At 38.7% G+C, this 15195-nt stretch overlaps 1 protein-coding gene across 1 annotated transcript; it reads right to left on the bottom strand.

The window, feature by feature from the left end:
* Nucleotides 1-601: 601 nt before the first annotated feature.
* LOC143477961 (alpha-2-macroglobulin-like) lies at nt 602-14306 on the bottom strand. Its single transcript, XM_076976858.1, has 34 exons — nt 14215-14306; nt 13320-13500; nt 13069-13225; nt 12903-12955; nt 12671-12691; nt 12371-12536; nt 12192-12276; nt 11945-12065; nt 11627-11747; nt 11012-11121; nt 10686-10856; nt 10363-10596; nt 10051-10263; nt 9796-9945; nt 9327-9452; nt 9030-9123; nt 7722-7860; nt 7305-7530; nt 7092-7218; nt 6877-6998; nt 6733-6784; nt 6523-6606; nt 4673-4849; nt 4495-4570; nt 4205-4361; nt 4041-4115; nt 3529-3691; nt 2830-3020; nt 2522-2737; nt 1993-2114; nt 1767-1848; nt 1606-1674; nt 1386-1491; nt 602-1303 (listed from the first exon to the last, which is right to left on the bottom strand). Exons 1-34 carry the CDS (start codon nt 14298-14300, stop codon nt 1263-1265), a joined length of 4314 nt encoding a protein of 1437 aa, XP_076832973.1. The 5' UTR covers nt 14301-14306; the 3' UTR covers nt 602-1262.
* Between the last annotated feature and the right edge of the window lie 889 nt (nt 14307-15195).

Below are 15195 nucleotides of genomic sequence, written 5' to 3'. Positions count from 1 at the left end.
TTCACATTATCAAAGTGTAGGTAGCTGGAAACTCCAAGCACTATGAACTATGGTAAAATACAACTAGCTAGCTAGTGACATGACGAGTGCGTTGCTAAGGCAGCTTTATTTGGTGTACTAGCAATAGCCTAGTACACCAACTTAGCTAACTAACCATGTATACAGTACTAATGTCAGACTTATTTTAACAAAGAACCCGTTTATTGAAAGATATTGTTAGATTTAGATGTCATTAAGGTAAATGACCAGTAGGCCTATGAAAATAGCTCACCTCTACGTGTTTCCTGGATAGGGAATTCTTTAAGAACGAATCTTATGGGACTGAGGCAAACACAGAAGACGCTTGAAAATGAAGCAGTAATTTTTCTTTTCCTTCAAATAATTTCACTCAGATAAGGCCCTGGGATTAGTGTCGAGTTACAGTTTCTTTCATTTTTATGTGGGGATCTGTTCTCTCTAACCGTTACGCTGCTGCAGTGACGTTGAACCGACCGCTGACTGGCGCGCGTGCTTCCCGCTTCTTTTGTTTCGTTACTTTTTTTAATGAACACGCGCGCCTGAGGGAACGACAGATTTCACGTAATGTAGTGGAGTAAAAAGTAAAAGATTTGACTTTGACTTCGAAGTGTAGTGCAGTTAAGGTAAAAAGTAAAAAAGTAACTTAAGTAAAGAAACACACAAAAAAGTAAGTACAGTAACGAATTGTTTACTTCGTTATTGTCCACCAGCGGCACGCCCACTGCCATCAATGAGCAGTTCTAGTCCAATATTGGCACCATCTACCTAAACTGAGCATTTACAGTTAATGTTTCATACTATTTGTCCTTGTAATGACTTTAGTCCTGGCACTGGTTAGGTTTTGTGAGGCAACTACTACATCCTGAATACCACTTTGCATGACCAGCAGATATCTGCACAATCTACCTGCCTTCCTGAGTCTGATTAGGAAGTGATGCGTCTGGCCTCAGCTTGACCCACTGAAATCAGCTGCCTTGCTTGGTTCAGTTCCAATACTGTTTACGGTAACTCATTTGTTAAGCTTGTTCCCTTGCCCTCATCAACTGATGCCATAACTTGAGAAAACCATAACGGAACATTTGATCAGAATAAGCCTATATTTGGGTACATTGATTTGAGATTAAATTTATTTTAATATGATCTTATTTGGTTGTTGCTGATTAAAGACTAAATCTGCATTGATCACAGATCCGTGTCTTTGCTGTGTCCTGCGGCGGATGCCATGGGGCTGCAGGTGTGATAACTCATGCGCAGGGGTAGGAGAACTCCGTCTCAGACTGGTCACCTGGAGGACAGACGTGTTACACATCACAGTACAAACACAGAAATGGAGCTGAAGCATTTTGACCACATCATCAAAACCTTACTTGTTTGGTAGTAATCATAAACTTTGATCACAGCTGGTTTGAGGTTTTTAACTTGAAGCATCTGTTTTATGTGTAGTAAATAATTCAAGGGAGTATTTCTTGGAACCTGTTAAGAAAACACACATAAATTACACACATAATTACCACACATAAATGTGTATACATACATAGATAGAACTCTAAGTTAGTTGATGATTATTGAACTGTGATTTTGCCTCACCTCTTTTAAATACACAATAACGTGGTCATCTTTGGAGTCAACACGTTCCACAAGTGGTCTATATTTTAGCTGAGAGGAAAATCCAATTACTTCACAATAGACAAATATTAAGGAGCTGAAGAAATGTAAATATACATGTAAGCAACATCAGTGCCACTTACTTCATTGGGATCAGCTGTGAACCCAGATAAGAGTTTAATATCCACTATGACCATGTTGCTGCTGGGTAATGTCCCGTTATATCTGAAGGGCAAAACGCACTAGTGATTAACTTAATTTTTGTCCAAATAATATTAAACATAGTTTCAGTACAAGGACAGGATCATAATGTGATTGTTCCACAATTTGCTTTCATTAGATAACATTTTATTACAAATCCATCCTTACGAGACAGTGAAGTTTATGGAGAGAATGTGTCCAAATGATTTTGTGCAGTTTCCCTCAGCCTTAGCCATGATGCTCAGTGTGCTGGTTTCAGTAGGTGTGGGGATGTTGTAGAAAAGGGCCATCTGTAAGATGGGGTCAGAGAGGTCACCTACAGTTACCCACACAGTGACATCAGCAACTCTAAGAGATTTAGGTTTTTAATTGTTTCTACAAATACCAAGTTGTTTAGTTTTTTTTTTTTTCCTTTTCCATTTCTGGTAATGTTTTGTATTCACATAATAATTGTATTCTTGCATATTGTCGTGAGATTTTTATCTTTTGTTTATTTAAAAATTGTTGTGGTGTTCTGAGTCTTTGAGCTGATAGAGATAACTTGTGCACTGTGTACAAATGTCTCAATGTTTTTATTGCTGAATTGCAATAAGACCCACAAAAAGGTATTTCTTCTAAAACCTAAAACACTAAAATCTTGCAAAAATACTCAATCCTTTCTAAATTCACAATGTGGGAGCAGGATAAACACACTGACCTGCACGGACACACAGGTGGATCCTTTAACTTCAATGCTGTATTTGCCAGGAACATCCTGCAGAGGTCTCTCCTGGTACAATAACTTGTTGTTCTGGTGGACATCAAACTGGTGTTTTTCTCCACCTGCTGACTGCACTGTAACTGTGCTGGAGCCGTCTGGGCTGAACACTTTGGTGGAGTACAGAGCCAGAGCCTGGAGGGCCACCACCGTGTCCTGATCCAAACACAACAACAACCAACACTTACACATTTACAACGCAACATCGATTGTAAATAAAGAGTGTGATGGAGCCCTGTATTTCATACCTGGGTGGAGGAGAAGCCTCCGTATGGATTCTGCTGCTTCACCAGCCAGCTGACGATCCTGTTGGCGTAGCCCAGGTCAGCAGCAGAGAGCTGATTTGTAGTGAGAACAGCGAGCAGCACGTATGAACTGATCTCCACTGATAAGGAGTCTGAGTCATCGAACGCTGACTGAGACCAGTGAAGACGACCGTCTGGAATTAAAAGTGCACAAGAAAAAATTAGTTACACAAGCAAGCGTGCTTAGACATTAGAAAAAACATAACCCCATGATTAAGAATATAGTGCAAAAATGCTATAATTTGACAAATGAATCTAGGCCTGATCTGAAAAAAGATTGTAACAAAGAATGAAGTAATCAACCACACATTTAAGACTGACTGAACTATGATAAGTATGTTGGCTGCGTAGTTTGAGTTCTTTAAACTTGCATTACTTTTTTAAGATCATCTGGGAAAATCTTAAATGGAGCCCACATAGGCAATTTTCTCAACACTTTTTCTCAATATTGAATATACCTTGGTTTACAGTAACAAATATGTAAAATGCTTAATAAATTTTCAATGTTTGATAACACAGAATTGAGTCTAAACTGTAGATGCATAAATAAATACATAAACATAATTCACCCCACACTTCCTGTAACAACAGACATAATTCAACCCACACCTCCTGTAACAACAGACATAATTCACCACAAACCTCCTGTAATGGCAACACTGTGCAGCTCTTTCAGTAGCTGATTTCGAGCTTCGCTCTCTCCAGCCAGACTGAACGTGTAGGCCAGCAGGGCAGTGGTGTAGGTGTTTGGCAGGTTACCAACAGTGGACTTTAAGCATCTCAATCCTCCACTCACAGCAGGATCCTGCAAACAAAATATCATTTATATTAAAGAATATACAGTGATTTTAAAGCTTCTCTTTAAATGTTTTGTTAGAACCTCTCCTCATAGAATTTAAAATCAACACCAATCATTTTAAATTCCCACTATTTCCAAAGGATGCCATGATTTAACAGTACACTTATGAATTACTGATTTTGTATTCATGGTTTACTGACTCTGAGAAGGACATTCTCCACACTCAAAGAATTCTGTGCTTAAACCATTGCTTTAGTCAGTGTTATCATTATAACTTTTTCACAGCCTCCCTATAAATGCTGAGTTCCACTTGAATACAGAATTGTAATTTATATTGGAATTTTTATGCCCTTACCATGACATTGGCTCCCAGTTCAAGCATTGATGCAGTGATGTATGCAGTCATGGTCACGTTATCACTTACGCCACCCTACAAAACACTGGAATGTTACTCATACACAACGGAATTTTACCAGGAAGCTCATAGTATGCACTATGTCCTAATACCGAATCCCATACCTTCATTCTGTTGTTGAACAGTCTCCCTTGTTTCATAAAACAACCATCTTGTCTCTGATTACCTATCAGCCAATTCTTTGCACTATTAATATTTTGGGGATCAATAAAGATGTAACGTTGTGCTTGGCCAAAGGTCCTCAAGACAAAAGCAGTTAACCTGCGGGAAATATGTACCACAGGTTCATATGTATGATATATTCATTTAACAACAAAGACAAGTATTAACGTGAGGAAGGTTTTGGTTTACTAATCATTTGAGAAACAGTCAAACTGCTGTAGGAACGTCTCACCATGTATTTCCTTCTCCTCTGCCAAATGTGCTGTATGCACCACTGTAATGCTTGTAGTTGAGCTGCCTCTGGTATCCTGGGTAAAGGGAAATGGTTTTTATCCTGGTCATTTAATCTAGAGTCTATTCTGGAGGTCTAGTGGCCCATGAACAGTCCCTTCATGAAGACGTTCTCTCACCGCTCTTGAGGAACTCAGTAGCCCTCTCACGGATCGCTGCAGTGAGCTGCCCAGTGTTCTCCAGGTACTGCAGAATGTAGATATTGGGAGAGAGGACAGCAATGTTTTGTTCTCCACAGCCGTATGGCATCCTGAGCAGTCCGTCCAGGTTCTTTAGCGCACGACCCAGGATGTCTCCTGCAGACCAAACAGAAATACTGATGTTCTTATCCATACCACTCTATAAATACAAAGTTGCCTCTGATACTGAAAATGTTCTTGGTTTTTAAATGAATGTGAATATTTTTAAAAAGTAATCATTCTAAGGCATCTGCAGTTTTGCTGGAGCATTGTGACATGTAATTACATATAATAGCATCGTCTGGCATCATGCCCTGATGCTCTGAATGTCAAAAAAGCACACGTCACCAGCAGCTTAGTCCAGCCACACGCCTACATGTGTTCACTGTTCAAACACAGTCCATGAACTGCAGCCTTATAGGACATCTTCAGCCATTAATGACATCTCACAGTCATTAATGATGTTGTTTTTTTTTCATTAGTCTTTCTATTTAAACATGTAATTCGAGGGCTTGAAAGAGTCCCCTGTTGTCATCACTCTTCTTCTTCTTCTTCCACACTGCGAGTGAGTGTTTCCGTGCACTATTTCTGTCAGCATCTTGTTCATGGCTGTGAAACTCCTCAAAATGTCTTGCTCTGAACATCAATAGCTGCATCTTAAAATTAATATTTGAGCCCTCCATGTGCCTGTATGTTTTTATCTATTATTATTTTAAGTGTTCATTTACATTTTTAAGTTATTTTAATTAAAATTTAAAATTTTCAGATTGTCTACAAATTGTCTGTAATGCACTTTCAGTTGGATTATTATTATTATTATTATTATTATTATTATTATATCCTATTTGTTTTTTTAACAAAGCAGTCCCCCCAGAATTTCGCGGGACTTTTTTGTGATTGTTGCGGGCTGGCTAAAATGTTAGATGGGGGGGGGGGGTTAGCGAACGTAAGTTGTTACCGGGCGGCCTGTAAAATGGACACAAATTAAGTATTATATCGACATCGATCGCCAGTGGTTGGCGCCAGAGCGAACTAGTAACTCATAGATATGGATCAGAGATAAATAAATTTTATCTCTGACTTTAAACTTTATCTCAGTTCAAAGTTTAAACTTATAAACTTTATCTCAGACCCTCGCCGCTTGTGCGCTGCAGTGACTTCGCGGGCTACCGTTGCATTGTGGGGAATGTAGTGTTTGTGGGTGCAAAACACCATCGGGCGGCTGTGGCCTGCGGGCCGGTTCTAATAGTAATTAAATATCATCCAGGGGGCCATAGATAATCAATTCGCGGGTCGGATCTGGACAGTTTATCCCCGTTTTCATGTAGTGTACCCGGATACTGCTTTTCCCGATCTTTTTGCCGTTATTTTCGTCGCTCATGCTGCTTTCAGCCTGCTCCTCTTGAACGTATATACGGAGGTAAGGCGGGAGTTTGTCGACGTCACATCAAGACGACATCAGTGATTGGTCAAATTTGCGGGAACGTTGCGGTGATTGGCTGAAGTTGCAACACCGCCCTGAATTCGCGGGGTTTGCTTGAAGTTGCGTTGAAGTTGCAAATCGCAACATCGCAACTTTCTGGAGGGTCTGACAAAGTACTGCAAATTTGTACTGCATGACTACTAAGATGTTTATGATGTTTTTCTGGGATTATATTTATCGTTCCGACCACTGACTGCTGCCATGGCTAATGATTTGGTTAGTTTACGTTCTTCCCACAAAATAAAGTGAAGAGAAAGAGAAAGAACATCTGTATTATGGTGTCTTCATTTCTTTTTATGTGTCTTACCAAGCACTGAAACAGAAACCTTTGCTGATCCCTCTATTACATCTTCAGGGACACTCAGTTCCAGCTCCTCTGAAACACTGTTCCCTGTGAACCAGAGGATAGAAGTCAGCTCCATCTTTATTTAACAACATAGTACATACATCCCTTAAAACTAAATCATCAGTGAGAACAGTAAGGACGTAAATCAGTGGTTCAGTGTGCCACACTAACCCTGTGGACACAGCAGCCAGCTGTGGCTCTTCATCTTTTCACTTCCTTCAGCCTAAATAGAAAATGTATCGTATTAAGTCACAACAATAATAACCAACAGTGTGCAAATACGTATTTTCTGGTAGGCATTTTCCAGAGACCAACCTGTACAATCAGGCTTCGTGTGACTGTATCAATACGGCCTCTCTCTGGGACGCTGACAACCTCATTGTCACACACAGTCTGAGACTGTTCAGCCTCTGCACTGACAGTCACATTCATGACTCCTGTAACATAATGTAGAAATGTTTGTTGCCATTTAAAACAACATGTCATATAAGACGTGTAATTATGTCAGATGTTGTGGATTTGGAACTCACCAAGCACAGATGGAACCAGAGTCCATTTGAAGGTCTTCCTACCACTTGCACACAAACAGGATGAATACTGATCATCAGAGGAGGCTTTCAGTGTGTAGTGTGTGGAAGGGGCTGGGGTCACTTTAACCTGTATGTGAAGCACAGGGGATTGGTTTGCTGTACATATCAGTTGATGAAAGACTGTTAAAGATCTCATTCATGACCTTTCAGTACCATAATACATCTGGGGAGGTAGTTGAAGACCGTGGCCTTGAGCTCAAAGACCTCTCCCCGGATGATGGAGTAGGGTAGTGTGAGTTCCAGGAAGAAGGGCTGGAAGACAGTGAGCTCAGCAGGAGGAGCGAGTCCCAGACCCTTAGGGGACACGCAGAAAACCTCCGTCTCCCAAGTGGTGATGGTGTCTGGGACAGTGATGGGAATCTGTGCTGATCCAGAGTCCCTGTTGAATAAGAAAATCACAATCATGACATTGTGTTGAGTGTATTTCAATGTGCCATATGTGAACTTACAGGACACACAAAATATAAGATATTGAAAACATAAAGTCTGGTGCACATACCAAAATGAGAACCACAGCAGACATATGTCAATACTCAAAGGTAAATGAACACCACAAATTAATTTACGAACCCAACTTCAGCAAGTTGCCATATCCATGTTTCTGGGAAGAACTTGCGAACCGTTTCAATAGGTGCTCCATCAGCTCTGTCATAAATGACTTCATTTAGTGCCATAGGAGCAGCCAGTCCAGGTATTCCCCTTTGTATTCCTGAAAATCAATAAGACCAAAATCAAGCACTATATACTGTATAATACACCCCATAATGCAGTTGTCATGGTCCAGCACTGTCTCGTCCCTCGGGCTCGTCTGGGTTCATGTATAGGTTTGTTTGTGTCTGTTCTGAATAACTTGGAAAAGTTGATTAACTTCCATAATTCAAAAAGTTAAATCTTCAAAAATTTTTGATTCCCACAATTTAAACTATATCAAGTGTTTATTTTTACATAATTTCGGCTTCCAGCTCATAAAATCCACAAAAACAGGATTAAAAAAAAAATTGAATACTGTGGCGATATCAGCCCAAACTACATCTCAGTTTTTGCAGAAAACAGTTTTGTTCACATGTGCAGATTTTCCACATATTTTCTGTTTGTGTTTCTTTTCACCATCTCCCTCTTTGTTCTTCTGCCATTCTCACTGTTCAGCGATCTGTATTATTGTATTTATTTAGTGCGAGCCGGCACTTGGGTTCACGTCTGTCACTACTATCCCCGCGGTGGATTCTGCTACTGACACCGGCAGAAGGGTTGGACCATTGGCCAGTGATCCAAGGTCCTCTTTTCCAATGAAACATGATGTTTTAGACAGAGGCCCTTCTTCAGATGTGCAAGCCTGTAGCACAGGTTTCAGCTTTGGAAGGGACAATGCTCAAACCAGGCAACTGCTGCTTCTCACCGCCATGTGACTGGACTGAAAAACTGTGTGTGTTAATGGTAATACGACCTTGGCTATTTGAAAGGTGCTCAATAAATATATCATCATTCGTTCATACATGATGGTGGTAGGAACTGACATTATTTGATACGACCTCTATTATATTCTATGTGAGATGGGGCACAAGCGTTGATGTGGTGCTCCCCATGTGAATTACTCTAAGGGTAAAATTCCAGGGACACTCCAGACCTCATTCACAAACACAGGACAGATGGACTTTAAAAGAGCAAAAATGAAATTCATTATGTTCAATTCATTCTTGCCTCTATTCACTGGATCAGGAGAATATGCTGCAGACTCAAAAACTCAAGTTTTGACAAAAGTTGACATTTAGTAGAAGACTAACACACAAGGCACTATGGCTGAAATTACTATGGTTACTGTCACTATTTACTAGGAAAAATTTTTTGAAAATTGTATGGAAAAAAATAGTGAATAATTACCGTAGTGATAGCCACGATGATACTGCACGCCTCTGAACATCAAACATCGTGGTTGTCTAATTGCCAAATTACTTGCCACCTTTATGCCCACACTCTGTCAAGTGATAATAAGTCATGATCAAATGTACATTGTCACAACACTTATGTATGTGATCATTAAGGTTTCTAATTATTTAAATTCTCTTTAATACAAACCCATTCAAACATTTAAGAAAATGCTTTTATTGTTTTTCCAGTTATCTAGTGTGTTATATAATGTATTAGCAATCTAATTACACCACAAGCACTCAGGGTTACCTTTAAGGTATTGTAAACATGATCATCTCGAGTCTGGCGTCGGGGGCGCACATGCAAGCAGTCCTGCTCATCTTCAATACTGTAGGGGTAATCTGATACTGATGTCACTGGCAACAAATTAAAGACCTAGAGTAGTAGAATTTAATTTGTCATTATTATAGGCCTAAACTTTTGTCCTTAATGGCATTTTTCCCTTGCATTACTGTTACATTAGTAGTTTTGAAACCGGTACTTTTACACTGGAGTAAAAAGCTTGACTTGATACTTCAACCTCTACAGAGGTATATTTAAATCCTACATGAGTAATGTACATGAATACTTTTGATACCTTTGTGGTCCACAGCGTATGTTACCATAGCACATAACCTTCACTTATTCTGAACCCGGTTTTTAGAATGGGAAAACCATGAGTTTGGATTGTTCAGACAACAGTAACTTGTGCTGGATTTTCAGTAAATCTTAACTTCACCTTGTCAGTGTTGAGGCGATCTCCAGACTCCATGAGGAACACACTCTGATCCACCGCACAGAGGGCACACAGAGATCCAGGCAGAGCTGAGAGCTGGAGAGAGTTCTCCTCCCCAGGAACTGCTCTAGATGGAGAGAACTGCAGGGAGACCTGATAGAAGACCACAGTGGAAGTTCAGACAGGTCAATGTGTTTAATGATGGAAAAAAGACACTAACTAAATGACTTTGAATCTCAAGAACACAAAATGGTTTACCTTGTTCTTGAAACATTTTTCTACATCAAAATTTTTGCTGGCAGCAATGACGTTCTCACTGGGTAGGACACCGTATGCCAGAACCTGCACTACAGGAGCCAGCTCAAAACCAACAGACAGTTTAAATGAGAGTTTTCCCTCTGTCAACCTGCTGGAGTCTTTCACTTCAACTTTCTCATACCCATGATGGACTATAGCTCCTTTAGATAAGACCTGTGATGGAGGACAACACACATTCATTTATTGCTGTTGGGATAGAATAAATCCAGTGATCAGTGTTTCATTCTATATGATATTTCTGCTTGTACTCACCATGTATACAATATCAGTGCTGAAAGTCTCAGTGCTTTCCCCAACAATATAGCTCTTAATAGTTATGGAAACTTCTGAACCACATATTATTGGTTCATTTAGACTTTCAATTAACAGTTCACTGTATACTGGACTGTAAGGTGTGGCAGGTTGGATCAATTGTATGTCAGCTTCACCGGTTGTAAAATGGGGTGTTTTATACGTGTTATGTTGGATTTCTGGAAGGACACTTGCCTAGATCACAATGGAACAAGAATATGTCTCAGTGCAGGACAATGTATTCTGTTGATCTCAAATTGTAGTGAGAACTTATTTTAACATACCCACAGTCTCATCTGTGTTTCAGGTTCATTAGGTGCATTAATTGAGAAGCTTGCTATTCCATTAATGTCTGTAGTGAGATTAAGAAGTAGTTTTGATGACCACCTTTCACCAGTCAAAAGATAGACTTTCTTGTTGGGAATCAATCTTCCACTGAAGTTTGTAACTTTGATCTGTTAACCAGTGAAGAAAACAATTGTTTTCTAGTATCAGAATGAATACTAGAAAGAATGAATGAATTGAATTCTAGTATCAGAATGTAAATTTCATGGTAAATATTAGTCAGTAGAAGGGATATGATGGAGGGTTGAAAGCAAAGAAATCCTACCTTTCCCTTTACAACTGTCCCATGTTCAAAAGTTTTTGGTAAATCGAGAAACTCAACTTTACCAATTTGAAAACTGAGCTGTATATTTTCAGACTTTTCCATTGTAGTTTCTAGAAAAAAATTAAGAACAATGCAAGTTGTTCAGCATTATTGATTCTTCTGTAGGATTATGACCAATTTATCCAATTTTCCTCCAGTTTCATCAATTCCCATGTACATATTAGGATGGCACCTGGCATAAAATAGCAGTTCCCCTCTTATATGAAGAACAGTATCCAACAGAGAGAGGAGGGCTGAGGGAACAACATCTGAAATACTTCCTCCCAGAGACATGATGACACTTTTCCAGTGTCACAGGAGCACTGAGCATTATTGTAGGAGTGTAGTAACTACACCATGTAGACATGCACATACAGATGCCCAGATCTGCTACCATCACATGATAAAACAGGGCCACCACTCCCACCCAGAGAACAGACCAGTTACACTCTCCTGGAGTCCCAGCAACAGATGGTCTGGTATTGGCAGGATCTGAACTAGCATGAACTGGGTGGAACCTACTGTATATTTCAACATAAGGTGAATATTTCACTCAGTGATGTGATGATGGCTCACCTGTGCCTTCCTCTGTCACTGTGGCTGTAATACGAAGGGAATCTTGTAGATTATTTTCCATTTCAGGATTCATGAAAGTTGATATGTTGAAGGTCAGAAAGGCACAACCAGTCCTACTGAGCTATAGGAAAATACACCAAACAAACAGAATAAATATAAAAATTATATTATAAATACTAAATATTTAATTAATACAGCCCTACTGAGCTATAGGAAAATACATCAAACAAACAGAATAAATATAAAAATTATATTATAAATACTAAATATTTAATTCATAAAAGAAAAATGACATTCAATGCATCATGACATACACACCTCCACTGTTTCAGTAAGACATGGTGAAATCATAGCGACACCCTCATAATTACTGTAACTCCACAATGACCGGCACACCTGCACCTGTGCTTTGCCAGAAACTGGTTGTCCATAAGTGTACCTTTTAAAAATGTACAGTAAAAATTGCAGATTCATAACAGTACACTTCAGATTTGTGTGTGTGTGTGTGTGTGTGTGTGTGTGTGTGTGTGTGTGTGTGTGTGGAGGGTTTGACATAGTCACTTACTTTCCACAAACCTCTAGTTTCAGTTCCTCCTCACCAACACTTTGATGTTCTGGTGCTTTGACTATAACCTCAAACTTTGGTAAAACTGGAAGGCAAATGCATGAAATTAATGAAATTACATAGATCAACCATCAATTACATACACACCAAAAAAGTTACTGAACCAGTGCTGTACTTACCGTACTTTTTCACTTTAAATCTATGTTCAGTCAGCCTATTATCAATGTTGACCTTCAACCTATAGAAGCCCTGAGGAGCCTCTGAATTGAGCTTATGTGAAAGCTGCAGTATCAGGCCTGTCGAGGACACATTGGTCCACTGACCAATCCTGTTACTATTAATGTCCTGTTTGGTTCCACCAAAGAAAAGACAATACTTGTGTTTAATACCGGCACATTCAAATTAAAATAGAAAGGAAATGATGAATAATGTTAAGAACTTTAACACCAGCATCATAAATATTTAAATTAACATCTTACCTCCAGTGTCAACAGGCTATACTGTAGGGGAAAGCACAATAGTACATCAGTATTTCTGTCATTTCGACAGAAACAATCTGGCAGATGTAATTAAACAGAAATACATATAACAGGATGTGTGGCAGCTAAAGACTCTTATTATGCTTTTCTGAATGTAGTGACTCACTGCACTAACATCTCTGCCACATTATTCTGATCTTATTATTGAGCTACAGAAAGAGACTCCTCTTACCTTTTGTTTAAGGGGGACAAAATTAGAATCCATGGTGACAACTCTGAAATTCACTGTGAGAGGCCAGTGGTACAGAAATATGTTTTATATTCAGTAGCATTCAGCAGCATTTGCATATATACGTAAACTGGTAGTAGTGATACATATTTCAGGAAGGCTGAATTACCTGTTTGGCCAGGATTGTAGATCGGTTTATCAGTCTGGATAAATGTTAGTGCGTTGTAGGATTTGAACAGGACTTTGCTTTTCTCTGTCATCTCAAAATTTTCACCTTTCACTTGAACTTTGACCTCCTGCACTGATTGGCCGTCAACCTCTGGAGCCTGTAGAGATAAAGCCGTGTGTTGCACTCCATCCAAAAATTCAACAACAATCAACACCTAAAGTAAAAATATGATGATCTTAGTGGTCTGTGACCTTGAAGTGGGAGCAGCGGTGAAACTCTTCCTCCACTCTCTCCTCTAGAAGTTTTCTGTTCTCGTTGTTGTCTATCAGGTAGACGGTCATTTCCAGAGTCTCATTAGGCTTGAGGAGACTTATACAGAGTTTAGCCTCAGAGCCAGACTCTATTACTGCAGGAAACGTCACCAGGAAATATCTACAGACAAGAACCAATATTTGGAGATCAGTTCCAATTTATTACAAATAATTAAGCAATGGAAAATAAACATTACTGCAAAGAGAACTGTTGAAGTAAAGAACTGATTTCAGCACCAATGGGAGTGATCAATATAACTATTGCAAAACTGTAAACTGTGACCTACAAACCTCTGTCCAATAAGTTATCAATGTTATAGTTATGTAATCTCTCTTACAAACTAACTGTTGCTTACTGGGCAGAGAAATTTCCAAGAAATATTAAAAAAGTTAAATACCCATTCAATTCATAGCCATATGAAAAAGAAAGTTTCAACTGCGTAATAAACATATTGGGTTTAGCTACTGCATAAAATACTGCAAAGTATCTAAAGCTCTATTTGAAATCACATCTTTTGTGAAAATGTTGTCTGAATTCCAATGACGAATGGCACCATTTTGTGTTAAAGTAGTATCTCTAAGTCAAAATCGAATCAGTTACAATATCTAAGAATGTAATTAAGCAATGTTTTTAAATGAATATCGTCAGAAAGTTGTAACCAATATATTATATATTGTAACCAATATATTATAAAACATTTCATGCTTAATTTCCATTAGTATGAACTATGGAACATTTGAAAATAAAGTCTAAACACAATGTGAATATGTGACACTGTGACACCATTCAAAAGGCCATTCAATTTTTCACTAGCATACTTCTGTCATTACTTACGGTCCTGAGTTTTGTCCATAGACAGTGCTAAAGAGGAGGCAGGCTAACAGTAACCCTTTCCCCATGTGAATTCCACTGACATCCATGGTGAAATGCAGGCACTGACACCAGACTGTGAGCTCTGCCTGCCTTTTAAATGGATGTTTAGCCAAAAGGACGTCTTCTATAACTATTTGGACTCATCAACTCATTAATCATTAACTTCTTTAAGCAACACATTTGGCTTCACTGCAAACTGGCCCCATAGGTGATTTTGTTTTCCAGAGTTACAAGAAACAGAATGCTGTGCAGACACAATAAAGTCTACACACTTAATTTAACTTCAATAATACATGAATTGAGTGAAAGTCATTATGAAACATAGCTGCGTATTTTAGGATCATTAAATATGAACATACAGTGTAACAATGTCAATGTACTTTCAGTGATGTGTAAACAACTTAGTCTATGAATGACAAATAGAACAGATACTAAAGTTTGAATGTTCATAATAGGATTAAGGGATTAAAATACAGACAACCATAGACTGCACTATGACCGCTGATATTGACACGAGTGATAAATCTCTATAGAGGGATAATGGGTAATATGTGAAATGTCGTGTAACACATTCTGTAGTTTTAAATGACGGTTGTGATATTTTCATTCCCCACACACACTTCATCAGATTTATTTTTGCTAATAAAGTGGGATATCTGCTGCTCATTATGGCACTACTGCAAGTGCTCCAACATCACTAATAAAGTAATGCAGAAATATTTATTTTAAATTCACAATACATACATGATGAACTATTAAAACGACACTAAACATGTTTTACAACATTTGACTGCCCCAGGTAGTGCCAGGGATCGGTTCCCAAACAGATGTTATAAAATAGTGTTTAAATCTTGCTAAAGCTTTTTGAAATACTTTTACTGGGTACTATTTATTTTTATTATGTACATTTAAGAATCCTAAATGTGAGATTGGCATGATGGC

This window comes from Brachyhypopomus gauderio, chromosome 16 (assembly GCF_052324685.1).
Source record: "Brachyhypopomus gauderio isolate BG-103 chromosome 16, BGAUD_0.2, whole genome shotgun sequence".
NCBI classification, from domain to species: domain Eukaryota; kingdom Metazoa; phylum Chordata; class Actinopteri; order Gymnotiformes; family Hypopomidae; genus Brachyhypopomus; species Brachyhypopomus gauderio.
The sequence above is the reverse complement of the archived record's forward strand: the minus strand, read 5'-3'. Positions and strand labels throughout refer to the sequence as shown.

What these genes read in the sequence shown, in the direction of transcription:
- LOC143477961 (XM_076976858.1), bottom strand. Translation starts at nt 14,300, where the DNA reads ATGGATGTCAGTGGAATTCACATGGGGAAAGGGTTACTGTTAGCCTGC. An exon ending in AACTGGGAGCCAATGTCATG is followed by an intron (nt 3,692 to 4,040) that starts GTAAGGGCATAA and finishes TTTTGTTTGCAG; the next exon opens with GATCCTGCTGTGAGTGGAGG. An exon ending in CCACCTGTGTGTCCGTGCAG is followed by an intron (nt 2,115 to 2,521) that starts GTCAGTGTGTTT and finishes CCCATCTTACAG; the next exon opens with ATGGCCCTTTTCTACAACAT.